This window comes from Microcebus murinus, chromosome 13 (assembly GCF_040939455.1).
Source record: "Microcebus murinus isolate Inina chromosome 13, M.murinus_Inina_mat1.0, whole genome shotgun sequence".
NCBI classification, from domain to species: domain Eukaryota; kingdom Metazoa; phylum Chordata; class Mammalia; order Primates; family Cheirogaleidae; genus Microcebus; species Microcebus murinus.
Window position 1 is genome coordinate 69,547,342 of NC_134116.1, and position 17,493 is coordinate 69,564,834.

At 37.7% G+C, this 17,493-nt stretch overlaps 1 protein-coding gene across 1 annotated transcript in view; it reads left to right on the forward strand.

The window, feature by feature from the left end:
- Positions 1-15,891, forward strand: part of LOC105862089 (coiled-coil domain-containing protein 169) — a 105,008-nt gene extending 89,117 nt beyond the window's left edge. The window contains exons 16-20 of the mRNA XM_076009484.1: positions 8,917-9,064; positions 9,207-9,298; positions 9,951-10,072; positions 13,241-13,494; positions 15,057-15,891. Of these exons, the coding sequence (XP_075865599.1) occupies positions 8,917-9,064; positions 9,207-9,298; positions 9,951-10,072; positions 13,241-13,494; positions 15,057-15,077 (637 nt within the window). The 3' untranslated portion in view covers positions 15,078-15,891. The remainder of the gene's footprint in view (positions 1-8,916; positions 9,065-9,206; positions 9,299-9,950; positions 10,073-13,240; positions 13,495-15,056) is intronic.
- Positions 15,892-17,493: the final 1,602 nt, after the last annotated feature.

Consider the following 17,493-nt stretch of genomic DNA (forward strand, 5'->3'; position numbering starts at 1 on the left):
GTTCATGTATTTTGAAACTTTGTTGTTAGATGCCTGTCTTCTTGATGAATTTACCCATTTATCATTAGGAAACAATAATGCTAATTTATCTATTCTAATATTCCTTATCTTAAAATCTACTTTGATATTAATATAGCTTTCTTATGATTAGTATTTGCCTGGTTTTCTTGTAACCTGTATATGTCATTATATGACATTTATAAGAGCATCTCTTATAAATAACTTGTAGGTGAATCTTGTTTTTATTTTTTATTTGCCCATTTTTTACAATTTCTGTTGCTTGATTGAAGTGTTTAGTCCATCTACATATAATATAATTAGTGATAAGTTTGATTTTAGGTCCACAATTTTTATGTTTGTTTTCACTAGTTAATCTATTTTCTTTTACCTTTTTTTTCTCATTGCCTATCTTCTTTTGAATTTATCAAGTATACTTTAGCATGCCTTTTTATCTCTTCTATTGCCTTTTAAGTGAAAACTGTTTTATTGGTTGCTTTAGGGATTCTAATGTGCATCCTTAACTTATAGTCCTGAATATTATGGTATTAAGGGTATAGATATCCTTAAAATACAAGTGTATTTCCATTTTCCTTTTTCCATTTTTTGTTGTCATACATTTTTACACATGTTACCAACTCTGTCAATAGTTTTGCTTTAAACAGTAACCTATTGCTTCATTAACCTATTGTTATGAGCAAAAATTATAGCATTGTATTGTGGAATTTGTAAATATGTGTTGGTATAGTCTATAGGACAACTATAACATGAAGAATGACTGCAGCATTTATACATTTTAGGTGATGTCATAAAATATTAACTCTAGACTTTGAAAAGTTAATATATTTAGATATGAATATGTATGAACTATATATATAATTTTGAAATATATAAATATATATAACATTTTATATATTATATATAAAATATAAATTATATATGTATTTATATATTTATTATATATAAAATATAAATTTGTTACTTTGTAACAAATTACCCCAAAAGTTGGTACCTGAAAACAACACCCTGTTTATCGTATCTCACAATTGAATAGGTCATCAATTTGGGCAGAGCTGTGCTCTGTGATTCTTCTCTCCATGATCTTACCTGGTCACTCCATGGTGTTTAGCAAATGGCCTGTCTGGAGAGTCCGGCACAGCTTCATCCACATGTGCAGTCTTCTGGTGGGGATGGCTGGAGGTTGTGCTCAGATGGGCTGCTCTCTGCCCTGTGGTCTCAGCACCTCTCCCCATGGTCTCTCCAGCAAGCAAGGCAGACCTGTCACGTGACAGCTCAGGGTTCTGTGAAACCAGTGTTGAAGCTCTGTCTTCTGAAAGGATAGTCCCAGAACTTTCATAGAGTCACTTCTCCAAATATCTTTTGTTTAAAGCAGGGACAGGCCAGCAGAGATTCAATGGAAGGGGAAATAGACCCTGACTCTTCATTGGAGAAATGATAAATAATTTTCAGACACTTTAATCTGTAACTGTTGTTTTGTTGTTTTTTTTTTAACTCAAATTTAGATTTTTTTTTCTTAACTGTTTACAAAGTTATTTGTGAGTTACAAATATTCCCTCTCCATTAATTTCCCTGTATTACCATGTTTTGCAGCTGTTTTCTCCCACTCAGTCTTGGCTGCTGCAGAGAGACAGAAAGCACAAAGCACGAGGGCACTTTTTTTCTGTAGGGGAAATCTTAGCAGCTTAGCAGCAAACTGTACTACTCCAGGCCTGCATATATATACATACTCTTGGCTTTTAAGATGTTAATGAATTAGAAAACTACTTTTATGTATGCCACGATATTTATCATGTCTTCTGCCCTTCACTTCTTTGTGTAAATCATACTTCCATCATATATTATTTCTCAATGGCAAATAGTGAGATAAAGACATTTTCATATAAAAGATAACTTAGAGATTTTGACACCAGCAGATCTGCCAGATAAGAAAGCTGAAGGAAATTCTTCAGGTTAAAGGGAAATAGTGCCAATGGAAGCTTGGATTGCTGGGAAGGACTAAACAGTATCAGAAATGATAAATATGTGAATAAATATTTTAAAACAAACATTTTTCTTTTTAATTTATTTAAAATGTTTAATCATAAGCAAAAACCATAGCATTGTTTTGTGGAATTTGCAATTTGTGTTGATATAGTACATAGGACAACTATAACATGAAAAATGATTAGGAATAAATGTACTTACATGACTGCAGCATTTATACATTTTAGGTGATGTCATAAAATATTAACTCTAGACTTTGAAAAGTTTATATATTTATGTATGAATATATATGAACTAGATATATAATTTTGAAATATATTAATATATATAACATATATTAATCCCTGGAGCAACCTAAAGAGATATGTAGAATGCCTAGCTATGAAGCCAAGTGATAAATGAAAATTAGATTTTAAAAAACATTCAGAAAGAAGGCAGGAAAGGAGGAACAGAAGAACAAAAATGCCAGAGACAACAGGGGAAAAAATTATGAAATGATAGACCTTTAACCAACTATATCCAACTTACAGGCAGAGATTTTCAGAATAGATAAACAAAAACCAAGACCCATATATTTGCTGTCTGCAAGAGACAGACTTTAACTATAAAGACATAATAAAGTAATAGAAAAATATCCATTGTGGAAACAGTAAGTATAAGAAGATCAGATTGGCTATGTTAATATCAAATAAAGTGGATTTAAAGACAAATGGTATCATTGAGGTAAAGAGGGATATTTCATAATGAGAGAAGTAAGTCTCAACTTATTGCAATGCTATAAAAATCACAAAGAGCATGTGATGATAATGGAGCTTCAAAGTATTTGGATCAAAAATTTACAGAATTAAAGGGACAAATAGATAATTCTACAACCATTATTGGAGATTTAACATCTCTTTCTCAGCAATTTATATAGCTAGACACCAAAAAATCAGTAAGATAGTAGAGATACAAACACTATTAACAGCCTTGATATAATGGATATTTGTAGAACACTACACCTAACAACTGCAGCAGAATATTCTTTCTTTTCAAGGGCATATGATGATTCATTCACTTAGACTGGACACTGGGACATATAAGAAGTCTCAATACATTTTAAAAAGTTTATAAAGAGTATGTCCCTGACCTCAAATTAAATTAGAAATCAGCAAAAATAAGATTTAAAGGGAAGCTCAAAATATATGGAAATTTAAAAAGACACTTTTAAATAAATCCATGGTTAAAAGAAAAATAGTCATAAGAAAAATTAGAAAACATATCAAAACGAATGATTATGAGAATAGACTGTCAAAATTTGTGGGATGCAACTAAAGCAAAATTTAGGGAAAACAATGTGGCTTTAAATGCTTATATTAGAAAAGGGAAAGGGTCTAAAAATTAGTGATGTGTAAGGTTCCATCTTAGCTAGAAAAAAAAAAAAAAGCAAACCCAAAGTAAGTAGGGGTGTGGAAGGAAGCTAGGAGAGAGAACAAACACAATTTGTCAATATCATGAATGAAAGTGGGGTTATGAATATAGATCCTATAAATATAAAAAGTGTGTATTTTGAACAATTTTAGGCCAATAATTCCAACAGTTTAGATGAAATGGAAAAAGTCTTGAAAAACAATTTACCAAAACTGATAACAGATGAAGCAGAAAATCTGAATAGTCCTATATATTAAAGAAATTGGACTTGCTACCAAAAACCTTAACAGAGAGTAAATACCATACCCAGATGGTTTTACCAATAAATTTTATCAAACATTTAAAGAAGTAATACCAATCTTAAATAAATTCTTACAGAAAATGGAAAAGGGAACACTTCCTAACCCCTTTCATGAGGCCAGCATAACCCTAAACCTAACAAAGATGTTATAAAAAAAAATTACATACCAGTATCCCTCATGAACATAGAGACAAAAATATATAACATAATTTTAGAAAATTATGAATCAAAAAATATGTAAAGATATAATGTATCATGACCATATCAGGTTTATCTTAAAAAAGCAAGGCTGCAATAGTATAACACTCAAAAAGCAATGAAATTCACCACATTAACAGTATAAAGAGAAAATATGACTAACAGATTCAGAAAAATTACTTGACAACATTCAATATCCTGTCATGATTAAAAAAACCTTTCAGCAAATAGATATGGAAGAAAACCTTCTCAGTCTATTAAAGGGTATGTATAAAAAATTTGTAGCTAACATTATATTTAATGATGAAATTCTTACTGTTCCTTAAAAAGATAAGAAACAAAGTAAGGGTGCCTAATCTTACCATTTCTATTCATCATCAACTAAATAATTTTACCATTATAGTTAGGCATGATAAATAATAGACATTCAGATTAGAAAGGAAGAAGGAAACCCCTCTTTCTTGTAGATGGCATGATTGTGTATAAAGTCCTAAGACTGGCCGGTGGCTCACGTCTGTAATCCTAGCACTCTGGGAGGCCGAGGCGGGTGGATCGCTCGAGGTCAGGAGTTCGAAACCAGCCTGAGCAAGAGTGAGACATCGTCTCTACTCTAAATAGAAAGAAATTAATTGGCCAACTAAAATATATATAGAAAAATTAGCCGGGCATGGTTGCACATGCCTGTAGTCCTAGCTACTTGGGAGGCTGAGGCAGCAGGATTGCTTGAACCCAGGAGTTAGAGGTTGCTGTGAGCTAGGCTGACACCATGGCAGTCTAGCCTGGGCAACAAAGCGAGACTCTGTCTCAAAAATAAATAAATAAATAAATAAATAAATAAATAAAGTCCTAAGACCTTAATTTACAAAACAACTGCTAGAACTAAAAAATGAATATAGTGGGGTTGCAGAATATAAGGTCAATGTGCAAAAATCAATTGTATTTTATAAACAGCGAACAGTTGTAAAATGAAAATTTAAAAAGTATGACATTTATGATAGAATAAAATAGCCTTATAATACTTAGGAACAAATATGCAGAAAGACACAAAAGATCTGTATATTAATCTTTCAAAATGTTGCTGTGAGAAATTAAATAAAAACTAAATCATGCATTATACCATAATCATGAATTAAAAGACTGACTATTGTCAGTTCTCACCAAATTGAAATAGGACTATATTTGAATCCAAATCATAATCTCAGCAAGTTATTTTTTGGTAAAAAGTTGACAAGATGATTTAAAAATATGTGAAAAGGATTTAGAATATCCAAAACAATCTTACTAAAGAATAAGAAAGTTGGAGGACTTATACTATAACTCACAATCGTCAGTATGTAACTGGCATAAAAGTTGACAAATAGACCAATAGAACACAATGGCCCAGTACAGGATCTACATATTTATGGTCAGTTGATTTTCAACAAAAGCACCAAAGCAAACATTTGGGTGAAAAAGCCTTTTTAATAAATGGTGCTAGAACAACCAGATATCCATACAGAAAAATAACCCCGACCCGTTACCTCACACCATATAAAAGTTAATTCAAGATGGAGCATGGTGAGAGCTATACTATAAAGCTAAAATTATGAGGCATCTAGGATGGCACTGTGGTCAAATTTTCTACAGTGTTAGAATTGCTTATATCTGCACCATCCAATACTGTAGCCACTAGCAACATGTAGTTATTGAGTGTTTGAGATGTGGCTATTGCAACTTAAGAAAATGAATTTTAAATTATATTTATTTTTAATTTATATTTAAATAGACTCAGGTGGATAATGGCTACTGTATTGGACAATACAGTTCTACAAGAAGACAGAACATCATCATGAGGTGAAGGTAGGCAGATGTTCGTTAGACAGGAAAGCAATAACCATAAAAGAAAGTAGATAAATTGCATTTATCAAAATTTAAAACTTTTGCTATCAAAGGGCACCTTTAAGAAAATAAATAGACAAGCCAGCGACTGGGAGGAAAGATTTGTCCAACAGATATTTAACAAATACTAGTATCCAGGATACATAAAGAATTCCAAAAGCTCAGTATAAAATATCTGCAATTGAATTAGAATGTAGGTAAAATGTTTGAACAGACACTTCACAAAGGAAGCTATGCAAGTGACCAATAAGCACAGGAAAAAGCGTTCATCATCATATGTTGTCAGGGATTTGCAAATTAAAGCATAATGAGACACTACTACATATACCCTAGAAGGGCCAAAATGCTACAATTAAAACTGACAATATTAAATATTGTCAAAGATTTGGAAGAACAAGAAGTCTCATACATTGATGATAAAATATTACTACTTTGGTCAAAGTTTTGTCAGAAACCCATCTTTTCTAATCCTGGTTATTTACCCAAGAAAAATTAAAACATTCACAAAAAGAATTCACAAAAAGATGTCAAGGATGGTCTAGCAGCCTTATTTATAATGACCAGAAACTGGAAACAGCCCAAGTGTTCATCGGTATATGAATGGATAAATAAGCTATGGCATATTTACACTATGGAACACTATTGCTCAATAAAAAGGAATCAGCTACTGCTATAGGCAGCCACATGCATAACTCCCAAAACCTCATTCGGAGTGAAAGAAGCCCCACAAAAGAATACATGCTGTAACATTTGATTTATATCAAGTAAATATAAATCAAATTTATATTTGAGGACAGACAAAAGTAACGTGGGATGGAAAAAATATCAAAAATGTAGCTTCCCTGTGGGGACGGGGAACAGGATTGACTGGGAGGGCACACAGAGGACTTTCTGGGGTTGCGATGATGTTGATTCAGGTTTATGTTACACAGTTTTATTTGTCCAGACTCAGAGAACGGGACCTGTAAGATTTGTACATTTTATTTTATGTAACTTTTACCTGAAAATAAAATAATTTGAACTCTAGCTAATGATGTGTTTGGGGATATAGTGTCCTGAAGTCTACAACTTACTTTGAAATACTTTAATGTGTTCAAATGGGTTGATGTATGAACAGGGGGATGATACGTGTACAATCAAGCAAATACAGATTGAGCATCCCTCATCTAAAACTCCAAAATCTGAAATGCTCCAAAATCTGAAACTTTGGAGCACCAACATGAGAGAGTGACATGTTTTCTTACTGATGCTTCAATGCATGCAAACTTTGTTTCATGTACAAAATTACTAAAAATATTATATAAAATGACCTTTGGGCTATGTACAATAGGTATATATGAAACATAAATGAATTCTGTGTGAAGCCTGGAGTCCCATTATGTATGTACAAGATATTTCATTATGTATGTACAAATATCCCCAAATCCAAAAATATCTGAGATCCAAAACAATCTGGTCCCAAGCATTTTGGACAAGAGATACTCAACCTGTGGAATAAATGTTAACTGTAGTAGACTCTAAGTGGTGAGTGTTCACTGTGTAATTCTTTCAACTTTTCTGTATGTGTGAACATTTTCCTACTGTTGAAAAAGATGTTCAATAGGATTCTTCATTACGAAAGTGACATATGCTTAGCAAAAATATTTGGAAAATGTAGAAAAGGAAGGGAATAAAAATTATTCATAGTCCAGGCAACCAGAAATAACTATTACTTGATGTTTTTGCATCAAGTTTTTGCATCTTATTGCATTGTATGTATAGCTCTTATTCAGTATTTTTTTTATGATTCATTTTTGCTTTGCTTAATGGCTGCAATTTTATTTTACACGCTGTTACGTATACAGTTGTAAGCTTCATAACATATTACTTCCACTGCCGGATGATATTCGACTACACTGCTGTACTATGGTTTACTTAAGGCATTCTCCTATATCATATGTTTGGATTGTTTTCCATGTTTTACTAATGTACTGCCATAATGAGTCTCTGTGTACAAAAAGTTGGCTCTTTGTTTTAGATTATCTCCTTAGGATAGATCCTTGTAAGTGGAAGTTGTATTCCAAAGAGTGTGAACAGTTTCAAAGCCCTTCGTGCACATTGCCAAATTGTTGACTCTTCCGCCCTTTCCTTTCCGGAATAGTTCCTGGAACACCTCCGCAGAACCCACAGAGCTCCTCAAAGCTCAGTAAGAACACCACTGATACAGAATATTTGAGTTACCCACTGGCTATATGTCAAACTATATTTTTTGTTTAATTTCTCTGCCACGCTGAGGTTTAGAGAGGTTTAGTAATTTGCTGAAGGTCCCAGCTAGTTGCTAGCAGAGCCACCGTTCCACCCTGTGTATGTCAAGGCAGCATCCAGCCCCAAACAGGTGCTCAATACTGTTTATTAAATGAGCACACGAATGAATGAATGAAGGCACCAGGGGCTTAAATCAATTAGATCTGTGTTTCCTATCTGTTTCCCTTCAGAGCTATGAAAGACTTAGGCCAGTGTCTGATACTAGCCTGGGTGTTATTCTCATTTGCATACTGGTTTATTCGTTCTGTCTATACCTCCTGTAGAGGAGGCAGCCTTCTGATTTTCCCTTGGCTCCAGCCACAGAGTGACATGTAAAGGTGGCCTGTTACAAGATGCTAATGTAAATACGATCCAGTTGCTAGTGACTTGAAGTTCCTGACTGCTCTTTGCCGTCTAGGTTTCTAGTGTGAACCACGAAAGGATTTATATATAGTGTTCGATTCTCTCACCAAAGGGCAGAGTGGTCTGCTGGTTTTCGTAGGCAGCAGCTGGCAGGGGGAGGCATCTTTTCCTCTAGTGTCTGGGCATCCTTGCACTGCAGCAGGCCCAGGGCCAGGAACTGGGGTTGCCATCAGCACACGGCAAACCTCAGCAGCAGCCCCTGCTGCGGCAGTGTGAGTGGGCGCCCCAGGAAGTTGTGATTCCCGGGGCTGTGAAGGCCTGTCTAGCTTGTAGGACATAGCCTTTCTCTGAAACAGAGATTAGATTGGGGAGGGTGGGCGCAGTCCTTTACAGACATACCCGGGAGGAGGGGTTGTTTGTCCTTGGATACAAGGAAGAAAATGAGAGTAATTATTCCTTGTTTGTTGCAATTCTCTGTCCAGAGAAAGAATCAAGTATTGCTGTGAGCAGCTGCGCATTCTCTTGCCGTATGTAAAGGGGAGAAAGAATGATGCGGCTTCCGTTCTTGAGGCAACAGTTGATTATGTGAAATACATCAGAGAGCAAATCCCTCCAGCCATCATGGACCAGGTATTTGACTCCTAAAGCCTTGAATTTTATCCTTAGATACAATGCTTTAATGCTACAGTTTTCTTTTTATTGTTCTGTAATTGGAAATGTATGTGTCTTTGTATATCTGTAAAAATATCTCAATATGTTTCTATGTTTTTAGATTACAGAAGTACTCCAGAGCAATAGGAGGTTTTCTAAGAAACAGCAAATGCCCATCCAACTGTCTCTCCCAGGCACCATCGTGGCACAAAGGTATGATGAGGCCTCTTGTGAATCTGGAGTCTGCTTGTTATTTTCCTCCAATGCCGATGCTAGACATGTAGACAGAAACTGAACCCATCCTCAGTGAAAGCTCGGGGATTTATTAAAGATGGGTGAACTTTCCCCATGGCCGATGTGTATTACTTCATTCCAACGATAAACCGTGTAATATTCCATCATTTGACTCACCTTTACTTCTCCTTTTGTTATTTCTGAGGATCTTAAACTGAGGCTTGGCTGCCTGTGACTGTAGTGACCATGGCAATCCCACCAGGGCCATGAGGGATTCCAGTGTTCCTTTGCCCGGGAGATTTACAGGCTCTGGAAGAGTCCAGCCCCATTTCAATGAGTGATCCTTAAAGCATCTCACTGGTGCAAAATGTGACGTGCCAAGTGATCGCTTCCTTATGTAGATTGATTAGAATCCATAAACAATGAGAAACTATAGAGGAAAAGCACATCATTCATTCCTGCACATTCTGGATCATGTTCAACTCTTTGTTCATATGTAAATAATTCACAGTTGAGGCTCTGCCAGTGTTTTTTACCAGCTGAGTGATGAAAGAGTACTTGAACTCAGCAATGTACATATTGTCTTCCTTGCAAAATATGCAAAGTATTTTTTCTGTTCTGTCCTTTCAAGGGAAAACAGTGTGTTGACAAGCACTTACTCCCCTGTGAGAGGAATCCAAATCCTGGCCAACAAGTGCTTGAATATGTATTCTGTTCCTGCCGCAGGGGCCTCCCTGGATGAAGCTGTGAGAGGTGAGTTCTGCCCAACACCTGTGCCACTTACAGTACGCTTGAGCCTGTGTGGCTGTCCCCTGCACCCCTGGGCCGCTGTGCATTCCTGCAAGCTGCCATACCCCTCCCCCCATGAACATAATGTAGGGACTCTGCTGGGTTTGTCTTCATTGCTCCTACCACTTTCTAATATTCTTTACTTGGATGTTTTGTTTATTATTACCCGTCTTCTCCCATTAGAATGTCAACTGCATGAAAGCCAGGATTTATTTATTTATTTTGCCTGTTTTATTCATTGCTGTATTTCTAGTACCTAGAACAATGACCAACACACAGTAGGGGCTCAAGAAGTCTCATCATATGAACATTCATCACAAAACAAATATTTACCCACTGGCAGGCATTTTTGTTATACATGTCATAGAAGCCTAGGCATGCCCACATACTTGTAGAAATAAGAAGATGGAAAAAAATAGAGCCAGAAAAAAGAAACAAACAGCCACCAGTTTGTGACTTTTAGTATTCCTGAAGGCTACTCTCCATGAAGAAACCATGAAGGTATGTACCTCCTAACCTGAAAGTTGGATGCAAGATGACAGGGTCTCAAATGACAATTCTGCCAACTGCCCCCCACCCCCCAGGGGTTCTGCTCTCACGCCACACTCCCCTGTGCCAGAATGTCCTTCCCCCTCACTCCCTGGTTAGCTCCATGTCTGTCCCCAAGTTCTCAGCTTAAATGTTCCTGCCTTATCAAACATGGGGGCACAAGGGTGAACAAGATGCAGTTCTTATTCGTACAGAGCTTACAGATTAGTGGCAGAGGGGTTGCAAAAACAAAATACGGTTCACATGGTATTTTAAGTGTTGTAGTGGAGGTACCGTGCTTCCCCGAAAATAAGACCTACCCATAAAATAAGCCCTAGCAGAATTTCTAAGCATTTGTGCAATATAAGCCCTACCCGGAAAATAAGACCTAGTGATGGGCCTGGCTATGCAGTGTATCTGCACAACCCATGCATTTCATTGCAGAGCAGTAAAGAAGACGAGCAGCCCTTCTCATCTGCCCCATGAGAGCTCTATTGCCCGTCATGAGAAGTTGGGGCCAATGGTTCTAAAGGAAATAGAGTCACAAGAAATTCAGGATGGAATTTGGGGTTTGGAGAGTTATGATGATGTTCTAGAAGAAACAACTTAACTATATTTGAATAAATGTAGATTGTTGTACTGTACTTAAAAAAAAGTAACACATCCCCCGAAAATAAGCCCTTGGGTGTCTTCTTGAAGAAAAATAAATATAAGACCCTGTCTTATTTTTGGGGAAACACGGTACTGTGCATATATGGGGATGTAATGGAAGCCATGGAAACCAGTGGGGATGGTGTCTACAGGCAAAGGAGAATGGGGCCCAAAATAGAACCCAGCCCTCCTTGTTCATATCATCAAATAAGCCTCAGTGAGTTCTATTGGTCAGTTTAGACTTTTCGCCTGACTTAGGGGAAAGAAGGAGAGTAGAAAAGAGTTGCCACGAGCCATCGTTAATCTACTTAAAGTAGCTGTGGCTGAATGTGACATGAAATGATTAAATCACCCCAGATTAAGTCAGAGAGAGGTCAGGCCAGAGGCATATGCCTGTCAGTGTTATTTCTTGTGTATACAATACTATTTATATCCCGCAGAATCTCGGAAACCCTCTTTTCATGGCAGCATAGTGAGTTCAGGCCTTTCTGTGCCCCAGCACCTGTGGCCTTGCACCACCTCAGGAGACCGCTCTCGGGAAGACACTGATATACTAGGACCATAGACTTATGGCACGTTCAGAACTGAGGAGACCTCGGAGGTCTATGAGTCAAAATCCTCATTTTAATTGTATTTAAATACACTTTTGCATTTGAAAAGCAATACTGATCCTTTTCTAACCAGGCTAAGATAATCACTGTGTTCATTCTTATTGCATTTCCTTTCAAGTCTTTTTCCAGGTACATTTTTCTAAATCATCTTTTTTTCCCCCCAACCCCCTACCTTTATTATTATAAAACTGGGAGAATCATGTTTCATCTTCCAGATTTTGCATCTCTTTTCTATCATATTGGACATCCCATTTTGTCTCCTGATTTGGGGTCTTAAACATTTTCATTTGTTGTTATGCAGCCCTCATAACCACTGTAATGGTTTTAATAGTTTTTCAAATGATTTATAGAGTGATTTTCTTAGTCATCTTCCAGTTGCTACATTTAGCATTTCCAGTTTGGGGCAAGAGTGGTTTTATATATCACGTGATAGGAAATACTTTCCCATATGTAGGATCTTCTGTATTTTAGACTATTCCTTGGGCTGGATTCCTGGAAGAGTGTGATGAATGAGTTAGAGAACAGAGAACATGAGCGTATGTATAGCTCTTATTGCATGTTGCCAAATTGCTTTTGAAAGAGAACTGGAAGCGTGGTAATCAGTTAAGTCTTCCAAATTTCATTTTCGCCACCCACATCAGAAAGTTGAAGGCTAGAGAAGTTAAATGACTAGCCAAGGTCTCGAGATTTCTGTGCTAAGCCTGACCTGTGACACAGATGCGTTTAGACTTCATGAGCTTGCCTTTCGTGTTCTTCTTCATAAATCTCTGTGCACATTTGCTTAAATTATTTTTCACAAACATTTCAGACACATTTGTATTTAAAGTGGACATAAAATTATATCATTTAACTTTCATTATTATTAATGTCCAGAAGAAAATAATTATTTACAGTATTATTTGAGATGACATTGTTAACACTGTAAATTTCAAATTTTCTCCTTCTAGCTACCGTGCAGAATATAGATACATCATAATATAACCTACTTCAGTGATAGAAAATCAACCAAACTTTATTCATGGCTGAATGGAATTATTCCTTGCTTCATAGCAATCATCAATTTGTTTATGATAAAAACCAACACACACATCAAAAGGCACAGGGATCTGCTGCTTTTCTAAAATCTTTTAATGACACACAAACACTAATTTATAGTGTGTGTATTGCACTGAATGTCACTTATTAAAAAGTTTGCTTTGTTTTCCATCAGCATTTGAGTGTGGCAGTAGTACAAATTTGTAACATGAAGAAATGAGATAGAGGACAATTTATTTCAAACACATTAGTTTGGAGTTACAGGATTGTGCATACTGACAGATATCTGTTTTCTTTCTTATTGAAGGTCAGGCAGCCTCCACTTCAGAGAATGCTGTTGGTGATCTGTATAAAGCTTGCATTCCCAGCGCAGCTCTCTCTCTGAATTCCTTCCATGTCAGATACTATTCTAAAGTCATCCCTTCCTATGATGCAGCTGCCGTAACAAATCAGAACATCTCAATTCATTTACCTTCAGCTGTGCCCAAAGTCTCCAAGTTCCTTCCTCAGCACTGCAATTCTGTGTTGGGCCAGACGTGCACGACACATCCCAACTGCCTGGTAAGTCTTCAGGGCTCCACGCATCAGACTGGGCTCTTTCGCTCCAGTTGGCAAGGGTCCCGGATGTGCATTTTGTTGTTGTTGTTGTTATCATCATCATCATCATTATTATTATTATTTGCATTTTGTTGTTAATACTTTGGTCGGAAGACTGAGACCTAAGAGCTGTGCTGGTTTCTAAGTTACTTTTCCCTGATGAGTGAAAAGGAGGAGCAGTTAGCCCAGGCTCTCGTTCCGCGTGCTGCAGAGCTGGTATCTGGGTGTCCAGAATCAGTGCGTCTGGCCGCAGCTCTGCTAGCTTGACCTTAGATGACCAGATGAAACCTAATTTCTTCTGGAGCTGATTGCCCCTCCCCTGCGCCCCCAGCTTCTGCTCAGAGCTTCCGTAATGCCACCTCCCATCTCACCATCCTCATCCTCCACCGGCTCCATGACCGGCTTATCTCAGGCCGGCAGCATCTCAGAACCTGTTCTTCCCATCACCACCCAGGCTGATTTCAGATACCCGATGTCCTCCTACAGCACGTATTCACTGAGCACCCATGATATCCTGGCATGTGCTAAGAATGTGGTATGTAAAGATAGACATAATCTCTCATGAAAAGCTCATGATCTCTCACTAAAGCCCTCATGAAGCTTTAGTGTCATGGGGATGCAGTCAGAGAAGCACTCCGTCTCGATATGGATGGGAGCAGGCAGGAGCAGCCCCCCACTGTGCGTGACATAATCTAGACTTGGGAGAGGGCAGAGACTGCTTGTACCCTGCAGAGTACTGTCTGTGCCAAGATCTAAAGACTATGAACCAGCCAAGGAGAGGGGTTAGGAGCCAGGGGTGTGGAGGGCAGGGTACTACCAGTGGATGGAAACAGTGGTATTTGCATTTGGGGGGAAGAATTGTCCAGTTCCAGAGGAAGACCCAAACCAGATTGGCCTGCTTAAAATGGACTTCTGATAACTTTAATATAGTGGCTAATACTTTTATATAGTATTAATCGCTAACATGTTTTTGAGTACACAATAAGCAATGTGCCAAATACTCTGTACACTTAAGGTAGATGACCTAATAAATCCCTGGACCAATCCTTTGAGGGTAGATACTGTTATGATTGCCATATATCATCTATAAGATGGAAATAATAGTGACCTTCCCCAAAAAACACTCATGAGAAAAATATTCTAAAGAGGAACATTTACAAAGAATGTTAAAATATGAAGTGTCTACAGAAGTAGTAATGTTGCTAGTGATCATGCACATTCCGACAGGAAGACCAGGGTAAATGAAAGAAAGGATGACAAAATTATCCATGTTTGTTTGTTTGTTTGTTTACCTATACTTAACTCTGTGTGGTTTTTGTTGGAAAATTGTTGTAACATAGTAATTACTTTTAATAACGATAAATAATAGATATTTTAAAACCTGTAGGTTTATTCACCTGAAGATTGCACACGGTTTTACAAATCATTTCCTATCGTTTTAGGACACGGGAGATACACGTGTGATATGATGAGTAAGAACAGACCAGGATTCAATTAATATATATACATTTTTTTCTTTTCTGCAGCAACAGTTTTGGGCATATTAATAGCCCATGTTTGAAATTCACACTCTAGACCACCTATTGGGCACAATTTGACAATACAGGAAAAGTGGAACAAAGAATGATTTTGAAAGCTCCACCCAGAGACCTAATATCAAAAGAGCTGGCATTGTCTGACTTCTGACAAATGTGCTCAAAGCTTCTGCAGATGGAAAGAGCAGCAGCAAAAAGCCCGGCCACGCGCTCTCCCTCATCTTCATACGCACTTGGATCTCCCCCAGCCAGACAGCTACAAGGACAAACGGCCTCCATGACCTACACTCTTTCTTCTCAAAAAATATTCCACAGTTTATGAAAAAATATACGCTCTAAAGAAGACCCATGTAGACTCGATAAAGTGGTAAGATTGGGAAGGTGCACTGATACCTTGTCACTGAGTACAGATACTGCAACTTGATTCTTATTTTTAGTATCCTTGTGAATTACTGTCACTTATTTCTAGGTGGTATCTTTTCCAAATTTGACATTTTAGAGAGTTTCCTTCTTTATTCACCACCCCAAACTAAGATATGGAGAGAGATGCTGAAAGAGGTGTTCACCTGCTCACTTGACTACTAAGGAATAAATTGATGTGTTTTTGCATTTCACAATCCCTTGAGTGAAATGACAGCTAATAGGTAAATTTTTCTTTCTGGATCTTTAGTTGCAGACTAGCAGGGCTTTTCTTTCTTTGTTTTTCATCTCTTCCTCTCTATGGGTATTAGAAAAGACTATTGAAAATACGGGGAGAGAAATGTTTGTTTTATATTTCACTGAAATGTTCTTATGTATACGTTTTATTATTAAAGAAAATACTCAGTTTTGACCCCAAAAGTGGTAATCCATTTTTGTTTTGCTTAATAAATATATGTTCCCACTTTTAGTAGTACTATGGAGGGAATTTAATTTCCTAGAGTTTTATTCGAGAAGCTTAAAAATTACCTTAGGCGTAGCCAAATTTTCATGTCAAATTGTATAATTTTTCTTTGAGGATGCCAAAAGGATGGAATCTGTGGATTGACATACTTTATAAAGAAACTAGAAGTTTCCACCTGAGATTCTGTGCTTATTAGCAAACACAGGTGCTTGGTTCTTCAATCTCTTGCCTTTAGGAGTAATTGCTTTGACATTGGAAGAGAACCTGTTGAGGTATTGTGGGCACAGGGACCTCTGCCTTTGTTCCCAGCTCGTCTCAGTTGTTGCTGGGGCTCTTGCTGGCATTGGGGTTTCCCTGTATCCACGCGTGGCCTGGGAGAGAAGCCCGGGGGTGGGGATCCTGCAGCAGAGGATGCCTAGAGCCATCTCTGTACTTGGTGCTCTCTCAGTCCCCTCTTCTTTTCCACATAAAGCGGAGGCTACCAGATCCATTGTTAAAGTCCTGTTTTTTTCAAGGCCAGTTCCCATGATCCTGATCTTCATGTAAGTTTCCAAATTTGTTTCTAAATATGAGAATTTCATATTTAATAAATTATTTTTTTCTAAGTAATAAGCTTAACTCTCAGCCGAGGAGGAAAGGTGAGTAAAGGTGAGTTGGGCTTCAGCTTGTAGAAAAAGAGCAGGATTTTCTTTGTAAAATTAAGTTGGCTGGTCCTGAGACAGTTGCAGTGTTGTGTTCACAGGGGGAAAGGTGCAAGGAGCTTGTCTAGGAAAGATGACAGCTTGTAGGTTTCACACAGGTGATAGCAGAATTAGCAAGACATGGTGGATAATCCAATAAAGGGGTTGTGAGGAAGGGCAAAGAATTAAGATGACACCCAGGTTTCTGGCTTTGGCAGCTACGTGGACAGGATCGATGTTCACTGAGAGAATGCAAAGAAAAGGGCACGTAAAGTGTTGGCACTAGACTGTGACAGCTTTATCTGGGGACATGTTGCCTTTGAGGTGTTTGTGGGATATCTTCATGGAAGTAGCAAAAACACATTCAATGTTGCAGCACAGGGAGGAGATATGGATGAGAGATGATGAGAGATGTGGTTTGGGGCATCGTCAGCTCTGAGGCGGGAATGCTAAAGGGGGATTTCAACATTATGATGGGAGTGGCCCTGCTGACCCCGTAGGACCTTGCATGCCTGCAGTTCTGTCATCCCGTATAAGTTGTCATAGGTTACTGGGCCAGGCTCCTGATGGCGCACGGCATTGCACGCTACCAGAGATCCAAGGTATGTGGCTAAAACCCTCAAAGGCAGAGGGTACAAGTTGCCAGGGCAGCTGTTTGTTCTCTGGCTATTTTTTGAATTGTGGGAAATTAAACTTCTCTGAATGTCTTTAAACTTCTGAAAAGTTAAAAACGTAGGCAATGCTGGATCTGTTTCTAGCACGGCAAAATGGCAACAGTCTCAGGCTAAGCAGTGCCTACTCCTTCCTGTGGGGCATCAGCTTCCCTTTGTTCTCTGACACCACCCGCCTGCCTCATCCACTGGAG